At 42.5% G+C, this 20,683-nt stretch overlaps 5 protein-coding genes across 7 annotated transcripts in view; 3 read left to right on the top strand and 2 right to left on the bottom strand.

Annotated features, from left to right (window-relative positions):
* Positions 1–1,327: 1,327 nt before the first annotated feature.
* uri1 (URI1 prefoldin like chaperone) lies at positions 1,328–7,754 on the bottom strand. The gene is made up of 11 exons (XM_053886635.1): positions 7,383–7,754; positions 6,340–6,374; positions 4,873–4,951; positions 4,639–4,774; positions 3,129–3,214; positions 2,995–3,058; positions 2,725–2,911; positions 2,347–2,581; positions 2,141–2,286; positions 1,835–2,075; positions 1,328–1,765 (listed from the first exon to the last, which is right to left on the bottom strand). The coding sequence occupies exons 1-11, from the start codon at positions 7,452–7,454 to the stop codon at positions 1,577–1,579; spliced, it is 1,470 nt and encodes a 489-aa protein (XP_053742610.1). The 5' UTR covers positions 7,455–7,754; the 3' UTR covers positions 1,328–1,576.
* A 1,053-nt stretch (positions 7,755–8,807) lies between these two features.
* On the top strand, positions 8,808–10,493 carry zgc:112052 (protein C19orf12 homolog). Its single transcript, XM_053885955.1, has 3 exons — positions 8,808–8,925; positions 9,098–9,267; positions 9,531–10,493. Exons 2-3 carry the CDS (start codon positions 9,108–9,110, stop codon positions 9,794–9,796), a joined length of 426 nt encoding a protein of 141 aa, XP_053741930.1. The 5' UTR covers positions 8,808–8,925; positions 9,098–9,107; the 3' UTR covers positions 9,797–10,493.
* Positions 10,494–10,591: 98 nt separating this feature from the next.
* LOC128771287 (cytochrome b-c1 complex subunit Rieske, mitochondrial-like) lies at positions 10,592–14,502 on the bottom strand. Its single transcript, XM_053886631.1, has 2 exons — positions 11,903–14,502; positions 10,592–11,303 (listed from the first exon to the last, which is right to left on the bottom strand). Exons 1-2 carry the CDS (start codon positions 12,009–12,011, stop codon positions 10,693–10,695), a joined length of 720 nt encoding a protein of 239 aa, XP_053742606.1. The 5' UTR covers positions 12,012–14,502; the 3' UTR covers positions 10,592–10,692.
* rxylt1 (ribitol xylosyltransferase 1) lies at positions 12,301–16,944 on the top strand. The gene is made up of 6 exons (XM_053886630.1): positions 12,301–12,513; positions 12,617–12,802; positions 13,363–13,465; positions 13,535–13,849; positions 13,921–14,091; positions 15,463–16,944. The coding sequence occupies exons 1-6, from the start codon at positions 12,366–12,368 to the stop codon at positions 15,866–15,868; spliced, it is 1,329 nt and encodes a 442-aa protein (XP_053742605.1). The 5' UTR covers positions 12,301–12,365; the 3' UTR covers positions 15,869–16,944.
* Positions 16,945–17,693: 749 nt separating this feature from the next.
* Positions 17,694–20,683, top strand: part of srgap1a (SLIT-ROBO Rho GTPase activating protein 1a) — a 74,878-nt gene continuing 71,888 nt past the window's right edge. For 2 of the 3 annotated variants that reach the window (XM_053885123.1, XM_053885124.1), the window contains exon 1: positions 17,695–18,183. In XM_053885123.1, the coding sequence (XP_053741098.1) occupies positions 18,120–18,183 (64 nt within the window). In that variant the 5' untranslated portion in view covers positions 17,695–18,119. Of the gene's footprint in view, positions 18,184–20,683 lie in introns of all 3 variants that reach the window. The other variant, XM_053885122.1, reaches the window with a different exon arrangement.

The raw sequence follows: 20,683 nt of genomic DNA on the forward strand, positions 1-20,683 counted from the left end.
CCAACATTTGACTTCTTGGAGTCGGTCAGATATTTGACTTTAAACCAAGAAATATCCATAATTATAAGCATCGGTGAATTTTCTGCTTATAACTGAACTCAGATGTTTGAGTTATTAATGAGGCGGCAGGAGCTACATGTCTATTTGACACCACTCTGAGTGGTGCACAAAAGCGCTGTCGATTAGCATCAAAATGATTTTTTCAATTTGTTTTGCAGCTGTTTATTAGTCACCCTGCAACACCTGCAATGCCTCATCACTAGTGAGGTAGTTTCAATGCTATGAGGAATCACTTCTGAAGCCTGACGCCTGAAGACAATTCAGAACAGAATAGTCAATAAATAATTTTTAAAAATCAGATTGACTGAAATCTTAGACCTCTACATGACTTTTTTCCCCTTACAGCTTTCAGATCAGCATTGTTGGTGCTCCAGTTTAGATGAGGCACTCGAGTGACAATTCGTCCACTCACCCAGCTCTGACCTTCTTAACAAACTCTAAAGAAAGGCAGTGATAGCCATCACCTCTTAAGACCTGAGCTTTTGTTTAGAGAGAGTCTCCAATTTCTCCTTGCTATTTGACTTCTGTCTCCGTTATTATCAGTAAATTGAGTCAGATTTTGACCTTGTAAGAAACTAGAGAGTCTAGTGTAAGCAAAAATAATGTTTCACCTTTACCCCCTTTCAGCAGCTGCTGTACCAGAAACTTCCACCCCCTGTTTACTAGAATCTCCACTACTGTGAAGCATTTGCTAGGGTTTATTTAAGTGTAGCAAATGTAAAAGTATCAGCATGTTACAGGCAAAGTTCTTATACACATAATGATTACACTTTACCTAGTGGTCTTAATTATAATGCTACACTATTACTACATTCATAAGACGTGCATTTATATGGCTTCATAGAAGACATCAATGATAATGTATGTCAACTTAAAACAAGGTTTATTACGTACTATGTGGGGCAGAATTTGAGAGTGTGTTATTCTTTCTGTTAATATTATGCCGTGTGGTTAGGTTAAGGGCTCGAACCATCATAACTAGATTTAGTTAAGTCCACAACTGACATTATATAAATATTCATAATCAATAAGGCCTTATAAATGCATTATATCTTATGAATGTAAAGGTGGATTATAGATGAGACCCTCCAGTATTATTACTGACACAGTAACAAATTGTGAGTCCCGTTTTTAAACATGATATTTATTTAATAAATGTTTGGACCACTATTTTCACGATAATTTTATTTTTTGTTTTATGTTGACCCCCAAACCTCCCCACCTGCTCTTGACCCCTCTTTTACGGGGACATAAAGAAATGCTGTATTATACAAAGTACTGTGTACTCAAAAATGATTTATTTCACCTGGCATGAATCTTGTCATCAGGGTTACAAGAAGCTGGTTCGAACAACATCAAGTCAGCGCATGATTCGGCTAAATGACCAACTAAGAAGAGGAAAACAGAAAGTCATGGGATCTTGTTCGAATGGCAGTGACAGGAGTAAGAAAGAGAAACGTACAAAAACAGGAGCAAACAGAAGCTGTCCATCTATCTATAAGCAGATGTGGAAGCGTCACTTTTGCTGTAACCGGGAAGCTTTGAACTTTGACACACGCTTCGTCGGCTGCTGAGGCGGGACGACGTCCGACGCCAACTCTTCTTGCTTCCTCTCCAGGATGGTGGGCAGTGCTGGTGGAGAAATGGTCAGGTGTGGGACCATGGTGGGCATCGGCTCCTTCTCAACAACGGTGCCTGAGAACGCCTGCAGAGTGGACAGTCAGTGCTGGAAGCTTTTGGGAAATCACTGTAAAAATCGTGCTCCACACTGTACCTCAAACCTGGAGGTGGGAAGCAGAGGCACCGCGGTGGGACTGTCCTCTTCTGTGATCCCATCACTGGTGTCGCTGTGCGTGGCCTCGTCGTGACTGAAGCTCCGGACGGCCATCCGGCGCTCCTCGAAGTCTGCGGCGCTGCTCTCGCTCGTGTCGCTGCACACGCTGTTCTCCCGACTGCGGGACTTGAGGATGGACTTCCTCGGTACAGGCTCTCCATTCCTCACGTCCACGAACAACCTGAGAGGAAAAGAAAAATGGCGGGTCAGCGAATCCGTTCTAGGTGAGAGGGACATTAGTTTCACCTGTAGATGTCAGCAGGCGTCGTGATTCTGTGATGCTCGTGATGACCGTTGCAGTGACCGTTCTTCTTCTTCTTCTTCGAATGCTCCTTCTGTTCTTTCCTCTCACTGAACTTCAGGGTGGTGTTCTTCCCAGTGTTGATCCTCACCTACCAAAGACATAGAGTTAACCAACATTCTGGACTGGAACTGTCATGTTCACCTCTCACCTTCTTGGGTTCAACTGTGTGAGAGAAATAGATAGTTGGTAAGCAGTCGGCGTCGTCCCCATCCAGGTCTTCCTCCTTGGTGTCGCCGTCATGTGACGCTTCGCTGTTCGACACCAAACTCCAGCTGGGTTTCAGACTCAGTCCATTCACTGTGGAAGAAGACTCTCGCTCCTTCTCTTCCTCGGAGGACGAGGACGACGTGTCCTCACCATTGGTGCCTCCGTTGTCAGGCAATCTGAAATCATGTTCATCATTAGCAAACACAAATGAAGAGCGCTAATCAAGCCAAGTGTTCGGGAGAGAGGAGACGTGTGTTCTTCACTGAGGTCAGGTCACGTTCAAAGTTACCAGAAGGAGCGGAAGAGAGTGTGTCCGTACCGCTCCTGTTCATCCTCCAGCTCCTCCTGTTTCTCCAGCTCGTCCAGTCGAGCCCACAACTCTTCCTCACTCATGATGCCGTTTCTACTGCCTTTCTGACCGTCGTCTTTCTCCTCTTCCTCCTCCAAATCCAGCACAGCGTCAAGTTTAGGCTTCGAGTTCGGCTTGTGGGCGATTCTCTGCTTTCCTGCTCAGACGACAGAACAGGAGAGGATGATGACACAGCCGAAATACAATAAATAATATATGAATATAAAATATTCAAATCACCTTTATTGGAGACGATGTCACTGTTATTCACATCTTCTCTGATGTCAACATAGTTGTCTTTTGTCTGGAGTCAGAAACGTTTATCAACTTGTGAACAGCTGGAATGTATAAAGAGAGAGTGGAACAGAACATACATCCGTTTCCCAATCCTTTGTCATCCCAACTCTGGCTTCAAAGTTCTTTCTTGTCTTGACCAAGCCATCCACTTCCTTCTTCACATCTGCAACGGAAAGGAAGTTTGACCACGCTCATTTTTGTACTGTGATTAAAACTGCTCAAATCCTCAAGTAAAAAAAAAAAGACTGACAAAAGAGTTCATAATATCTTCTGCCCTGAACACCACTCCGGATCATTAAATCTTCACAACAATTAAGCCCTTTTACTAATAGCAGCAGAGAGCCCGTGTTTCCATGGCGATGGGGAGCCCCTCCAGTCAGTGCATCAACTGCAAGTGAGGAAAGGTCAAACACAGACGGCCTGACAACTCCGCCGCTGTCTGACACATTTCGGCTAGCTGTGTTTGTATTACAGCACTTAGCTCAGTAATGGCAGGGTGGGTAGGGTCAGTAGATTTGGGTGGGTGGGTGCAGACGACTGCAGACGGGCTGTGGCAGCACATTTATGCTTCACTAAACACTCTAATAATGCTCACATCAGAGATGGTTACGTGGGCCTGTTTGACTTGTTATGAGATTTTCAGATGAAGAATGAGCTGGAAGGAAAACACACACGGGATGATGCAAACGTCTTCGTGAGGTGGTTTATCTACCAACATTTGGGCGCGTCAAACAATAGCGCGCATGAGGAAAACACACCTTAGTGTGAAGATTTCCACGCAACGACGCACGTTAACGCATCATTTAACAAAGTCCTCATCTAGTGATGCTTCCACTTCACGTTAGTTGGAATGGTGCACTGGCGCCATCTACAGGCTGCTTATAGCAATGTCACACAATACAACTCGCTTGAGAAAACCTTGGTTTCAGTTTTCTTTTTGACATTACAAACAAAAGCAGTGTTATGTGCGAAAAACAACCATAGCCTCATTCTTTTGATACTTTTAACAGTTGGCCACTAGTGACCCTGTTTATTGTTTTACTCTTGCTGTTTTACCTGTAGAAAAATAAGAACCCACACTTCCTGTTCCTTATTCAGAAATGCCTGGATTATCCTGTAACATGGCCATACGATGCTGAAGGATCCCCTTTTTTTGTGTGTGTGTGTGTCATCTTCCATAATAACCGCGTCTTATTGTTTTTAAAGATGAAGACCAATAAATAATGATGCAATCTCATGAACTAATACCAACCATCAAAATACAGAATTCAACTATGAACTTGCTAAACATGGTACAAACATGACGGTCAGGGCTCAAATGATGTAACTTTCATGCACTTAGATAAGGCCAAACCAGAGACATGTTTCAAGTTACCACACTGTGACACAGACAACAGCAAAATTTGTTGCTTGTCATATGGGGGGACAAAGGGTTTTATGGGAGCAATCCACATACTGATAATGCATGTTACATAAAAATGTGCCATTGGGATAAGATCAGAAAACTGCCCCTCTAGTATGGACGAATAAACAGCAGGAAAAGTTGTCACAGTTTCAGAATTATCCAGATAAGACTCACAAACTCACAATTTAACCTGTGATCGACTATTTTCTGAGCCTGTTTTGCCGAACACTGCGCAAACCAGTTGTCTCCGAGCAACACCGTGACCTCATTGGTGTGAACAAGTTTGCCAGGCATGAAGGCCAGAGGGCCGAACGGCACCTGTAAACAGCATAGAGACATCAAAATAGTTCATGGATTTGAAAGCAAGGGGTAATAAAGTATGTTAAAATGGAAATCAAGTCCAATTCACAACTGACCATGATGTCATAGGATAGTTTATCAGGAAGAGAGCTGAGTCGATCATTGAGGGCTTCATAATCACCTGACACCTTCTTCCTAGAAAAGCAAAGATTTCAGTCAGAGAGATGGATGTAAAGGAAAGCTTAACTTTTCATGAGGAAACACTATAATTAAAACAATTTGTACTTGTCTAAAAATATGATGCTGCAAAAATAGACATGATGTAGTTTCTAAATCTATCATTTAGATGTCCTTCAACCGTGAGAAAGGCCATAGAAACAAGATTTACGGCCTATTTTTCAATGACGAATGGAAGCTGGAGACAGACTCACACGCCATGGTCAATATCCATTATGGGAGTGATTAATTAATTTGATTAGAATTGAGATGCATGTTGGGATTTTAATATGCTGAAAGCTTTTCTCTTCATCTACATGTTATTGAGCTCCAGTTCTGTAACCTGGTGGTGTGAATACAGTTAGAATTCATGATTTGCAGTCGTAGTTGGTAATAAATAAATAAATTGCTGATACATTGGTTTTCGGTTTTTGAACGTCCCAAAATTCGAACCAATTGGAGTTCGAACAAAACTTTCGAGATTTTTTTGCTTCAGATTTCAAACGAAAATCCAGAACTCAGACGCCCCCGACAAAAGCTGGAAAAACCATCACGTGGTAGAGTGTCACAGGGGAGGTGCTCGCTCTCCACATCTCCGAGGCTGGAGCCACACTCCAGGGTTTGATGTCCTGTTGTGGGCTGGAGCTGGGACAGGGATGAGGCGAGTCTCGGACAGAGTGTTACTTGGTTTATGACTTTGTCACAGCCAAACTGCGCAGAAGCGCACATTCAGAGCTGGACACGCACCGGGCACCTCTTCACTTCTGGAGAGACCTCACTCACTCGGCAACCCCTCCCACATGCAGCGGCCACACACATAGAGGAACAGCGCACCTGCAGCAGACACTCTACATTCACTCCTACAAAAGCCTATTTTAAGGCTTAGAACGCATTATTTCTTTTTCCATTCATTGTAATAGGAAAATCGATTGAGATTTAGAACAAATCGCTTCTCGAACGGCCATCTGGAACAGATTGTGGTCGAGAACCGAGGTACCACTGTATGTTGAACAGAGGCTTCACTCACTATCAAAGTCTACTAGGTTTTACAAAACCTGAACTCATTCTGAAACACTGCAGGTGTATCATCAAATCTGTTTCAGCATTTCCATTCACTAATGAAATCAGGATTCAAAACCTGAATTGTTCAAGTCAAAATTTTCACTGTGAATTCAGGAGATGCTGATCCTCATCTGTCAAGTGGTGACACTTTATTGCAATGGTACGAAGTAAAGAGTGCAGGCTCTCAGTGCTCAGAGCTGGTAGCAGGAACACTGCAAGTTATCTATGGGGGGAGTAGGGGGATGAAAAACGGTTGACATGTTCATGGATTCACTCTCCTAACCTTCAGAAACATAAATCCTTACCAGTGTTGAATCCGACTATCACAGTCCTTCACCACCTGTTTTCGGGACAAATCGGTTGACAATAATTATCCAGGAGATGATGTACAGTCCAAACAAGTTTACCAAATAATAGAATTGGGGAACATACAAGGCTTCTTACGTTGAAGCACTAACACCCAACACTTTATAGTCAAACACAAAGGGCAAACAGAAGAAGCAGGATGTGGAGACACAGTTGTCAAAATAGGTGACAGGTGGTTACGACAATGATTGAACAGGCAGATGGTGATCACTTGAGAATAATAGGAGAATGCATTTACTGGAAGCATGTTTCAGGATTTTCAATGTACCTCTTTATTACTGCAAGTTAAAAAAAAATAAATAAATAAAGAGCACAGTATTTGAGTTATGTTGTTCACTACTTTGTTGTGGATGAATCGGATCATTATATATATATATATATATATATATATCCTTTAATTTTAGTCATCTTCCATATTGTGTAAGACACTGCTGAATATCTGTTCATCATTACAAATGAAAATTATCTGAGTCAGATGACTGGCATTATAAGTACGTGAGCTGAGAAAATACGTGTTTATACTGATCAATATAACGGTCCAAATAACGTCGCTTGTTTACATCCGGGGTTTTCATATTTCAACAAACACATGGGAAGTAGGGGGCGTGGACCTTTGTCCAGCTCGCTTTATCCCATGAAGCTAGGTCACTTACTTTAATATACATTCAGGACACATTTGACACATTTATTTTTCTGCTCAATGTTTACTGTTAAAATAATGTGTAAGAGGAAGACGGGAAGCTCGGACGTGCACATTTAAGGAGCCGTTGAAAGACATGCGCAGAGGGAAGCTTCGAGAACAGCGTGCGAACGAACGCCACAATATCACTTTCGAATTGCGAAATGATTTAAACGCCAAGTCGTTGTTGTTTGCGTTACGGTATTTGGAGGACGTGTGGAAAGTAAAACTGCGAGTTGACCTCGTGCTCTTGGCTAACGGTGCAAGACAAACAGCCAAGCGCTTTTTGGACCAGCACATTACCTTCTCGTGTTCCTCTCGGAGTCTGGCGATCCAAGCCAGACGCTCTATATCCGCGTTACCTTCTCCAGCCATTGTCAGGTGCACAGTACAGTTTAGTCGGGGTGTTGAGCGTGGAGGAGAAGCTCAGAGGTTGTTATGAGTCCTAAAGAAATGTTTATGAAAGCAGCAGCAGCTTCTCCTCGCACTCGTCCTCCTTTTAGTCATTAATGGGCCACTGAGAGTTGTCCACGATGTCCAGGGCGATATCATTTCACACGCACATTTCACGGCGTCTTGATTACTCCCAGAAACATCCGCAGCCAGTGATAATCCAAGTGTTCTCTTCCTTCTTCACTGTTGCTGCTGCGCCATGCACATCCCAGCGTCAGCGCACACGTGATTAGAGCGCTACTTCCGGTTTGTCTCGGACTCGCTAAAATGCGATCCAGTTGTACTTAAAAAAAAAACAAATGTTTATCGCTTACTTAATAGTAGCACGCATAACTGCATATTGGCCAAATCAACATTATTCCTAACTTGAGTGATAGCTTTTGTGTACATTTTCCAAGGTCAGATGATGCCACCAATGTCAATTGACTTTGCAGAAGAATCAGTGTCATTCCCAAATCAGAGTGGAGACTCAGATGACTTGAAGATAGTGCCATTTGCCCACACTAACGAATTACCCTCTGCTTACAGAACCAGTGATAGTAAACATAATTTAAAGTCTTTTTCTATTGGTCATAAAAGTTTAGCCACAGTTAACTTTACGCAATTTAAAAAGAAACGTTTCAACTATATATTGTGGTGTTGCCATTAATTTGTGAACAGTGTCATATGTATTACGAATAATAAGAGTTCCTTTTGTATTTTTCAATTTCAATACTTTGTTGTTTTATTTTGAAAACCGTATTCCGGTTTCTCATGCGACAAGAGGAAACTAGTCAGCTTGTCTCTGTGCCCCAGTGTCCTCTGGGTAAATGCGCTACGATTTACACACATGTAAACAAATTCCGATCTCATTTTCAATGCACCGAACTGACCTTTATCTTTACAGACTACAGCTAACTGTATTATTTTGCAAACGCAACGTTTCCTCTTTCTTCAACCCCCTTTTCTCCGCGCGTAAAAAAAGTTCGTTTGACCTTATATACAGTGTATAGATTTAAAAAGCCAAACGTTCAAAAAAGTAGGCGAAATACAACAATGACGTTCAGATCCAGCTATTGGCCGAAGTTGTGCCACTGAATTATAATATAAAAACTTATAATATATATAATCCATGATATTATTTTTACAACTATTTTTACAACTATTTTACAACTGCACAAAAATACACATACATTATTTGTCCATAAGATATTGTCAGTATAAGTTTTTTTTTCCATGATCCAAAAACAATCTGGACGATTTGCGCATGCGTGTGCGCACTGTGTAATGATCGCATCATTTCCGCGACTCCACTCAGCAACCACAAGTCAGCTGCTGAACCAGAATCTTATATTGACTTGTCGCGTACTCATAAGTATAGAACTCCTGAAGGAATAGCGTTTAATCCCACTAGGTATGTTTTCTTTATTGACTACATTTCCTATTGACGTTATTTACCATTTAAATGTAGTTGCCTGGATATATATATATTTTTTGTCAGTAGCTTGATTTGCGTCTAATATTTCAGTCCGGTGTTTGTGTGGACGTGTTTCTATTTTTTGTCGTTCACCCTCGTGTCATCCAAGTCACCACAGCATGTGCCATCGACTGGACGATGTGATGAAACTCTGTTGCGAGCTCTCGGCCCATCAGCAAATCCAGACGACAGTGAAGGGGTCGGGCAAGGGTGCAGCAGCCGCCGGGGGTCTCGCCTTCGCTGGAGGCCTGGTCGGGGGGCCTCTCGGGATTGCAGTGGGTAAGTAGAGCTTCATGCAGGTTGTGTAAGTCCTTTGAATTATCAAGCAAAGCTGACTAGTTTGTGACTCAAAATATTTGGATGCATTCTGCTTTACCGATTCAAAACTATTTGCAACATTACTTCATATTGCTTCAATAATAATCGAATAGATTATTCATGTAAACCACAGTAATGCAAGACATTATGTGACCACCTTCCTTTACACGCGATGGTGAGGAAACAGCAAAAGAACTGCCAATGAAGACAGTCTTTCTCTCTAGGTGGCGCTGTCGGGGGCCTCCTTGGCTGCTGGTTGACGAGTGGACAGTTCAAACCCTTACCGCAGGTCATCATGGAACTCACTCCACAACAACAACAGAAGCTTTATAACGATCTTGTTGCTGTCCTCGGGGATGTTCAGTGGACTGATATCGCCCAGCTGACGGCGCTGGTCATGAGCAACAGCAGCTTGAAGCAGCAGCTGACCGCAGCCCTTCTTGGCTACGTGACCAAGGAGCTTCAAGCCGAGGTGCAGTATGTGGACTAATGTGGGACATGTCCACGCAACTGACATGGACGGGAGAACAGCACAGGTGTCCTGTAACACCGTTTTTAGAGTTTGAATGCGGCAGCTTTTTGAAAAAAATCTGTGCCATGATAGTAGTATAATTTGATGTTGCCTTAACAGAGTGAATTTTTTTTTTTTAAATAAGGCATAGGAAGTGAAATGGGCAAGCCGAATTCAAAGGCACCCGATCTTTGACAATGTCCTCTAGTTAATCAATATGTCATTTTCTTCCATAACTCAACAGTGATGACTATTTGTTTGAAATAGATTGTTACTTAAAGTCACATAGAGTATGTGTTGCAACCAGTGGTTCTTTACAACACGATACATTTGTCACCACTCTATTAAGCATCATCTATGTATGATTTTGAAAATGAAGTGATGAATTTGAAAATGCAGTTTTTGAATTTTGTGATAGGAAATTAATTTAATTTATTAAACTGTGTTCAAAATAGCATTTTTATTTATTTTTAATTAATGCATGAAGAAATGATCTAATTCACCCATAGATCATTGTGTGATCAGTAGAGAATCAATTAGTAGAAACTAGACAATGTATAGTCCGTTATTAATCTTTGAAAAGCATCCTTTGTGATGACTGAGTGACCTGCAACATTTGTCTGCAATCACATTATTGATCATTGACTCATCACATTGTGTCAAAATAAACTTTGGATCTTGGCTCAATAGTTCACGTGTCACAAATCAGTGCAACCTCCTTTCCTGTCCCCCACGTGTTAGACCGACTGACTCTATCAAATACTGACAAGCAGAAGAGATAAAATATGTCTTTATTTATACATACAACCATTTTACAATCTCACTTTCCTTGTAGACTCACTCACATATCAGAAGAGCTGAGACAGCTCCTGCATTTATCCCACAATTACTGTGTCGTCATCTGGGAACTCGTAGTAGGGCACCTCCAGATTGAGGGGAGCCGGCCCCTTCCTGATTCTTCCCGAGGCGTCATAGTGGGAGCCGTGGCAGGGACAGTAGTAGCCTCCGTAGTCTCCAGCGTTGGCAATCGGGACACATCCGAGATGGGTGCACACGCCCAGAACGATGACCCAGCTGGGGTTGACCACTCTATCCTTGTCATGCTGCGGGTCGCGGAGCTCTGCCAAGTTCACCGCCTCCTCAGTTGCAATTTCCTTCTCTGTGCGGTGACGGACAAACAGCGGTTTCCCTCTCCACTTGAAGGTCATGTTTTTGCCTTCTGGGATGTCAGACAGCTTGATCTCGATCTTGGACAAAGCCAGGACGTCTGCTGATGCGCTCATTGAGGAGATAAACTGAGTGACCACCGTCTTGGCTGCATAAACCCCAACCACAGTAGTCGCTCCTGTGAGCAGGTAAGAGAAGGTGCGTCGGGACTCGCTGCTATCCTGAGAGGACTTGTTGGGGTCAGTGACGTCGACGCGACGGTACTCTGTGAAGTCAGGGATCTTGATGTCTGTGTGGGCCAGACGGATTCCTGCAGGGGCTACAAATATGGAGAAGAGAATGACAGGAAATGTCCAGAAACAACAGATTTACTTACAACCAGGACAAGTCACAACCCTAATCATGAATCACGATCGCCCTAGAATTGTTTGCAGCCCAAATCCCTTCAAGTTGCAAGATAAATTGTTGATCGGACTGCACTAACCTGGGTTAAGAAATCACCCCCTCCCAAACCTTGCCATCAACTTTTCTGGGGGCTGTGTAATATGATATGTCTCAGTTTGGCACAGCCAGTGCTATTATGGTTTAATTTCTTGTGCTTTAATTTTGATATATTCTCTCATGAATGATTCATTTTGAACTACCAGTTACTCTGAGATCAAATAATGAGTGACGTGAATAAGAGAAATACAGAAATAAGTAGAATTATTAAACAGATTAACGCGTGCAAGACAGAATCAGTGCAAGATCGGCTGTTTATATTTCGGATTTGGCAGCTTCTGGGTTACTGTAATAATCCAAAAATCAAACAGAATCTGACTGACGGAGAGTAATATGGTATGGTATTCATAGCGTTTGAGTGATTTCGCAAGTTGTATTGTTCTGTCAGACATAAACTCATCGGCAACTCGTCCTTACCAGCAGCACGAACCAGCTCCCTTGGTCCATTTAACACCAGACGTCTGACCGGGTGACTCGTCGACTTTACAAGTGGGGCTAACGCCCCAAAACGACCGACCACCGACATTATTTTGTCCAAGATTTGAGAGATTTATCCCGCTGCTGGGGACGCGACCTTGCCTCTTATGAAATGCGCGTCGCTGAGTTGCCTCACCAGAAACAAGCCCTGCTTCAAATGGTTCCGCACTACGTGAAAACCACAATGCATTTATCCTGAACATCACAGAAATAATATTTCGATGGCTGCTTAAATGTGTTCATCTAATTAACGAAGGAAATGCGAATAATTAGGATTTAAAACTGTACGAACTATCAGGCGTTCTACTAGGACAGCTATACTGTCGTGTAAACAAGGGTCCTCTGGCAAAACATGGAGGCTGGCTACACAATGGTTACATGACGGAAGGAAGAAGGTTTCAAAATGAAAATATCGAAAAGAAAACTTTTCCTTTTGATAATCTTTGCGTATGTGGCGTTTTCACTGTATGCCGCGTACAATGTATTCTTTAGCAGCAAAGTGATTTCTCGTGTTCACCGAGTGGTGAAGAAGGAGAACGGAGGAGCCGCAGGTGAGTCCACTTTCAACCACTACTATTATATACAGTGTGTCATGCTCGGGAGTCTGTGCGTCGACAGTGGTGCCCAAATACACCCGTTACATTTTGTTTGCAGGTGGAGGGGGGGATGGCGGTGCTGCACCGTTTCTTGCGGAAGAATGGAATCCGTGGGAGGATGAACAGGTGGAGTACAATTCGGAACTGAACAGAAAAAGAGAAGCCTTTAAAAAACACATGGATAAAATTGAACGCAACAAACCCAAAAGAAACAAGGTCCAAATCTGGGGAAAAGCCGCCATCGGTGAGATATAGTTGAATATTCTGAATCCTTTTCCAAGCGCTGTAGCTATATGATTTTTGTGATATTGTCTCCGATGACACTTGACAAATGTTGTGGAATAAGAACTGATATAATTGTTTGTTATGATGGTCACAATCCTTTTATGCCACTAAAAGTGCGACCAGTTAATAAATCACATTTTGAAATCCAGCCCTAATTTTTATCAAGTATATTGATTTTTGTAGCAATTGTGTTTATGTTTTTGTTGCCATCGCAACAAAACAAAAGTCTTCCGCCTATGCTGAATGCACAGTAGAATATAGAATATAGTAGAATATAGAATGAATATTAACATGGAGGATACAAGTTAACCTAATATTTCAGAACCTTAGTGATGTCAGATTAATGTTATTGGTTGTGCTATGTGTTTTACTCTTGTATGTCATAGCTAGAGTTAAGGTTTAGGAATAGATTAAACAATTTAAAATCTAAAAAAAATCATGACCCCAATCTCTACTAACACTGGGATTGCAGGGTTGCAGAAACTAATGATAATCTCTGTGCTTTGAATCTTCCATCAGGACTGTACCTTTGGGAACATATTTTAGAGGGGCCTTTAAACCCCACTGACAAAGTGGCACAATGGCGGGAAGGAGAACTGCATTCTGGAAAAGTTGATTTCAGGTATTGCATTACAATGGTGCTCTCCATTGCTTAAGAAGGACATCTAAATTACCACATATTTGTCTTTAGTTTCTACACAGGTCCTGCTGTGGTCCAGGGCCATGTTCCGCTGGATATGAACAACTTGGTTCTGGTTCTAAATGGCCGTGAGCAGCAGAAAGTGGCCTACTCCACCAGATGGCTAGAGCATGTTCAAGCTCTCGTATATTCCCGCACCGTGTCTCATGTGGCAGTGGTCCTTCTGGGCAATGAGCACTGTAACAACAACTGGATCGGCCCGTACTTGAAGAGAAATGGGGGATTTGTGGATCTCCTGTTTGTGGTGTATGACAGCCCCTGGGTCAATGATAGAGATGTCTTCCAGTGGCCTCTTGGAGTTGCTACGTATGTCTTTTTCAATTTCTTGGTTGTATCATTTCTTCATGGTTCATTGAAATGAATCTCGTTCATTGCAGTTACAGGCAGTTTCCAATGGTCAGACCGAACGCTCATATAATCACCTCAACCAGACCTTACCTGTGCAACTTTCTCGGAACAGTTTACAAAAATTCCTCAAGAGAAACTCTCGTTCAGATCCTGAAGCAGTCTGGCCTCGATAAAGATTGCATAACGGCAACAAGAGAAAAGTAAGGGTTCTTCACATATTGTCACTTATAAATCAGTGTCTTTTTACAGTGCATGTTTAGTTAGTAACTCTACTTTTTCTAACTTGAAAACAGAATTTATTCAACAGCTACCATGTCTGACAAAGACAACCTATTATTAATGGCTTTGATATTGTGTTATCTATCTCTCTACAGTATAATAATGTAGTCCAATATGTCTGTGTGGATGGTCAAAAGACATACTGGCACTTGACCACCTGACCTGACGCCACTTTCTCAAGTGGTGTCTTTCATGTGTTTTTCTTTGGGTGCAGTTACCAAAGCAAATCTGGTTCACTATGTTTGCTAGAGGCAAAAGAAGATGAAAAAAATGTGTCCAATACCAACCTGACTCTGGAATAAATGGTACAGGAAGAAAGAAGGGAAAAAGTCTACATGAATTGTTGAGAATAATTGACTGAGACTTACATTACACAGTCAGCCGCACGATTTCAATATTCCGGGTATATTTCAAGGGGTTTGTGGAATTCATACTGCTTTGGAAAGAACTTTACAAAGTCCACCCTGACGAATGAACAGTTTCCAATGCAGAGAAAGATGACCGTTTGTGAGACTTGCAGCATTTTCACATCAGGTCAAGTCCTCCACCTTAGCCTATCTTCTGTGTCCTCCCTTGTCACACCTATTGTCTTCATATCCTCCTTTATCATATCTTTGTATAGTGAGACCAAGCTGTTCTTCTTTTGCTAGGTCCTTTGATTTCTATTTCCTTTAAAATAGGAAACAAGCTTTTATGTATGATGAATAATAGTAATTGTTTTTTTTAGATTTTATTTTAAGTTTAGAGTAGGAGGGCAGCAGTGTCAGAGCAAGGTGGTCATTCCAGTACGAGGTGAATAATGGAAGGCTTGCTTTCACAGCAGAAAAAGACAACTACTAAATACCAGGATCATCAAGTTATTTTTGAACTCCCACTGCTCCTCCTGCTCTGAAGTAAGAGGACATGTTAACAAAGATCAAGTTGGCCTACTTAGCCCAGTAATTTGGTTTTAGTGTAAAAGGGGCTTCAGCTGGTGGCAACTATTTGCTCAGGGTAGGGAATCTTCTAGTCAAGTTGAGCTAATGTGGACCTCTCTTGAGGTTTTCACCTGTTTTGAAACCCCTGGGAGGTCCAGTTTGCAGCTATCTCTAGCTTGAAATTGACAGGATCTGTCAGTGAAGGGAAGTTGTGAGGATAAACACATGACAAGTGCCTTAAATTCTTAAAACTAACTTTCTTACATTCATCATTATAGGTATAAGCCACTGTGCCATTGCAGTAAATGCTTAGAATTTAAAGCTGATGAAGCCTTGAGTTTCTTTTTAATAATGGGTGTTATTTTCCTCAATCAGATGGCTTCCTCAGGAGACTGCTGACACGCTCAGCAACTATCAGACAGCTCTGGCCCAGAGTGAGCTCACTCTCTGCCCTGTCGGAATCAACACAGAGTGCTATCGTATCTACGAGGCTTGCTCTTATGGGTCAGTGCCTGTGGTGGAAGATGTATTGACCCCTGGGACTTGTGCATCTGGACCCAGCTCACCTCTCCGACTCTTAAAAGCAGCCGGGGCCCCTTTTATCTTCCTCAGCGACTGGAAGGAGCTGCCAGCGATCTTGGAGAAAGAGAAAGGGATGAGTCAGGAGCAGCGGGTGGACCGGAGGAGACGATTGCTGGAGTGGTACGCCAGCTTCCGTCAGCAGATGAAGGAGAGGTTCACTGAGGTTCTCGAGGAAAACTTCTTTAAAAAAGGTGCTTAAAAGACTAGTAACATTGAACGTTACGATTCATGTGTTTGCCTTGTGGTGTAGTGAACATGGTGATAGTTCTGTGCCGATTATTCCGTTGATGTTTTTAAGTGATTTTGCGACACAGCCACTGAGGATCAACCCAAATTCTGACGTGATGTGGCGTTTCATATTTATTCTTTTAATGGTTACAGTATTAGAACAAAAGCTACTTTTGTATTTTCTATTTTGGCTTGCACAAATGTGCGAACCAGCTTCTTAAAAGCTCAGTGTTAGAAATAGATATAATCATGTTGCCTTATGTGAGGAGAAAAAAGGTGCGTTTTGTATGTTGCTCAAGAGTGAAACATGGATGTTGTTTTTGTGGCATGAGTTTGAGTCACTTTGGAGGATGTTTATGTTTTATTTATTTCCAGTGCTGTGGTGCATGGACAGTGTGGACAGTGCAATACAAAATGTGAGGTCGAGTCAACAGCTGTGTTTCTCTCGTGTAGCATGCAGAGGGCGCTACGTGCACATTTTATTTTTATTTTATTTTATTTTTTTACCAGTTCAAGATAAACTTGTTGAATCACTTTTAACGAAGAGAAAAGTACATCTAGTGTATTTTGTATGATTAAAACGTGCACTAATAAGAGAGATCTTCGTCTTTAATTCAAAATCATTGGTTAAACGGCTTCACTTTGGAGGACCGTTCATGTTCTTATATGTTTTTGCGTTTGTTGTCTATAATAGTGATTGCACTGGATGTATACTGATGAGCCGTGACGTGATCAATACTTGCCTGATATTTGCTTGCCTCTAAATCCGCTAGTGTTGTGGGACGCTTTAATGAGAAAAAAATAAATGAGTCAGAGACCATGTGACCAGATCTAAAGTGAACTGTGCTGGTTAAGGGGACCTATTACGCGTTCAACTCGGAAGTCTGTCATAATGTTATTGATGTATATGTTGGAAAAAGGCATTTAATTCTGTCATTTTCTTATAAAAATCGTATTAAAATATGAAATTAAATAAATCATAGACTTATTTCTGTCATTTCAAATCGCTGATGTTTTACATATATGTGTAAATTATTAGTCAAAGAGAAACCATTTTTAAGTTTTTTTTCTTTTTAAGTACAATATTTTGATGTTGAGTAAACCATTCAGTCAACCTTGGTTTCAATAAAGAACATTGCACTATAAAGTCAACTTAAAGTGTGTTTAGTTTGACAAAAATTTGCTGGTTTATATTACACTTCCGGCTAGATAGGGGATGGTTAGTGCCCCCAAAAATTGAGCACTGAGTGATAAAAGCCCTCATTTGAAAGAACCATAATTTGGTCTGCATATTGTTGCTGTATTTTCATAGTCAGGACTCAGACTCTATTTACCTCTTATAATGAAGTGTTGGCCAAATCTGTCCTTGACCTTCAGTCTCCTTGGATTAGATGCCATCCAAGGGTGAAGGCTGATCTCGCTCTCAACCGGAGAGTGAGTATGGAAGATGATGGATGAAAGGGAGCAGCTCAGTCTTCATAAAGAGACACGGAGTTGAGTTAAAACTCAGCTCGTGCAAGTAAGTTTGGGCATTATTCAACATGGCCGTGAATGAGTTTGTCACTCGTGGTGGGCTGGTGAGGCTTCATGAAACAGAGTCGTCATTTTCAAACCCACTAGGTGGCGCTCTCTGGTCTAAAGCGTTATTCACAATAACTAGACCGAATGTAGCAAGTAATTTGTGGAGCGTGACGTGATAAAACTTTGGCCATTTCAAACGCTCTCAGAACGTGGATGAGGGTGTTGGTCCACTGGTGTCCACTAGCGGTGCCTGGTCCCTCCCTCTGGCCGCCTGACTGCTGCAGTCGGCCTGCCCCGTCTGCCTCGGAGCCTGCTGGGAGTTGGGGGGGAGCAAGCTGGAGGAAGTCAGTGATTGTGTGGGGTCGCGGCTGGATGTTTGAGAAACCACACACGCTCACCATCGAGGCTGTTTTAAACACGCAGGCTGGCTCGCTACTTTTTGCAGCGCCGCGCAAACTTGCTTGCTGGATTTCCTTCCTCTACTGTTGCTCCGGGAGTTGACGGGATCCTTTCCACCCGGAGAAGGAAGACATCCGAACCGCGCTCGGAACCAACCGAGGGGAGGGGAAAATGAACTAAACGTTCGTCCATCTCCCTCTGGAAGTCTTCGTGCGGGTGATGCGTCGACTTCAGTAGGATCCTGTTGACAACAAGAAGTTTACCAGCAGCTCCGGATAGAAAACACCAACGCTGAAAAAAAAATGTCCTCGCCGCGGTTCAAGAAGGATAAAGAGATCATCGCCGATTACGAGAGCCAAGTGAAAGGTAAGCAGGAGCGGATCGTGCCCAGAAAAGGTGCTCGGTTAAACGGATCTAGCGGGTGCATCACTGAGGCAGCGACTGAGTCACAGTCTGGGCAGTTGAGGGTTAAAAAGTTGAGCCCATCGATACCTGCATTTGTGTGTTTAAAACTTCCCACATGGCGTTTTCTTTCTACCTTTTTTTCTGTGAATCACAAAGTTACAACCCATAAACAAAGCGAGTCGACTGCGTAAAAACGCTTTATCTCAAGTATATAACCGGATATAAAGGGCTTGTCTTCAGGTGTGAGTCCGTCTGTCTTAATGCGACCTGAGGGTCTGACCCCTGCCTGTGCTCCCAGGTAGCTGGGACAGGCTACCCCTCTATACAGCGGAAATAAGATGAAAGTGAAGCATGTGCCAAGATGGCACCCTGAGATATGCACAGGTGATGGTCCAGTCCTGACTGGGACCCTCCTGCCTGGCGATGAGCATGAGGGATGTACAGCTGCCCATCCAGTCTTGCATAACTAAAGTCGATGTTCACAAGCTCCTCGCCATGTTTGACCTTGCATGTTCTTTCTCACCTGTGGAACGTGAGGAAGCGTTTTCCATAGTGTCCCAGACCAAACAGTACAGGTCCAGGCGGAACACCTGTCTGGATGTTTTGCACAGTCCTCAGTTTCAGGTTTCTCCTTCCCCTCTGTTTATCTATTTGCTCACGTCTGAGACCTGAAATTGCAGCAGAACAGGGCACCACGATGATGTCACACGAACTTCTCTACTCTCCCCAAAGTCCTGCATGTACGCAGCGTATTCCAACTCAGTGAAGGAGCAGTTGGCTGCCCCGGGGTAACCATGGGGATCTGGCCTCTAGCCAGTCAGCTCTGTGCCTCACAGCACTTTGGATGCTCAAATACCACCTATTCAAAGCTAACCTTCAATCCAAAGAAAAGGGGGAAGGGTGGCAGGGTTGGGGGGGTGGTTGACGGCGCTTTAGGAATTGCATGTGACTGAGCAAAAGCTCTCATTTGCAAGAAATGCACGGCCGTCTTCTCTCTTTGAGGATGACTAAGGGTTTTATTATAGAGGATGAGGCAGAGTCATGGGGGGGTGTTTCTGAGCAGGGATGACAAGAGCTTCAGTTTGTCATCCAGATCACATCAGGGTAATTACAACCCGGCACTGCACGACTTAAAATAGCATGTTAATAAAGAAATAAAATGTTCTGTAGCCATTGTTGAGTCTAGTGCTTTATAAATGCCTTAATTATAGTTTACTTTGTTATTTTATGTTTCCATCTGGAGTCTTTGCTTTGACTTTCTTAACATCTGTCTGGAGGATGTGTTATTGTGTGCGTATTGTTTTGTCTGTCGATTGTCACTCAGCCTTAGGCTCTCTCAACAGTTCTCTGTTGTCATGAACATAAATTATCCTTTCACTCGGTGCACTGCCTCTGAGAGAAGTGGAATTCTTTTTTTTTACTTAATGTTTTGTCCTGTATGATCACATGAATGCACAGTGGTTATGAATGAATTATTGAAATTGTGTTTTGAATAGGTTTCAATTATAAGGTAAATAGCAATGCTGCTTAAGGTGTGGCACATTCTTATTTGATGTAAGTACAGCTGGTATTAGGAGGAGACTTCATGGATGATGTTTGCTGATGATATAGTGAGCTGCAGTGAGTGCAAAGAACACATTGAGCGAAGTATTTTAAGAAAGCAAAGGGGAGGTAAAGAAGAGAGCACAGGCAAGGTGGAACTGGTGGAGACAACTGCCAGGTGTGATCTCTTACTTATAAGTGCCAGCAAGTCGTGATGGGCTCAAATCTTTGGATTTGAATGACCGATGAAACTCCACATCATTTTTAATCCTAGCACCACCTACTGAGGGCCACTGCTTCATGAAGCCTCGAGTGAGGGGGGGCGGCTTTGTAGGACAGTATTGAGACCTTCCATGTGTACTAGCAGTGGCTCTACCAGAGAGCAGAGGTGGCCAGTTTTTGAGGAGGAGAGTGTCAGAGGGACAGCTCAAGTAGAAAGTTAAGGAGGCCACATATGAGTAGAAGGAGTGGGAAGGACCTGTTGCACAAAGAATGTTGGCGATGGAGACAAATGTATCTTACAGAAGCCTTGGTGTAAATTAAAAAAAAAAAAATCTCTCTCTCTCTCTCTCTCTCTCTCTCTCTCTCTCTCTCTCTCTCTATATATATATATATATATATATATATATATATATATATATATATATATATATATATATATATATATATATATATATATATATATATATATATATATATGTGTGTGTGTGTGTGTGTGCTTTAAAGTGTGTGGCTCCAGGATGGATACAAATGATGTGTTCACCACTGAGCACACACAACCATAAACCATCACAACATTAAGGTTACATTTTGTCTTGCTGTTAGCACGCTGTAGAGCTCTAATCCTGGCTGGCATGTTCCCCATAAGCCTTTCTCACTTTCGAGGGCTAATCTTCTCCCATTCTGAATGACTGCTTTT

This window comes from Synchiropus splendidus, chromosome 14, assembly GCF_027744825.2.
Source record: "Synchiropus splendidus isolate RoL2022-P1 chromosome 14, RoL_Sspl_1.0, whole genome shotgun sequence".
Lineage (NCBI taxonomy): Eukaryota > Metazoa > Chordata > Actinopteri > Syngnathiformes > Callionymidae > Synchiropus > Synchiropus splendidus.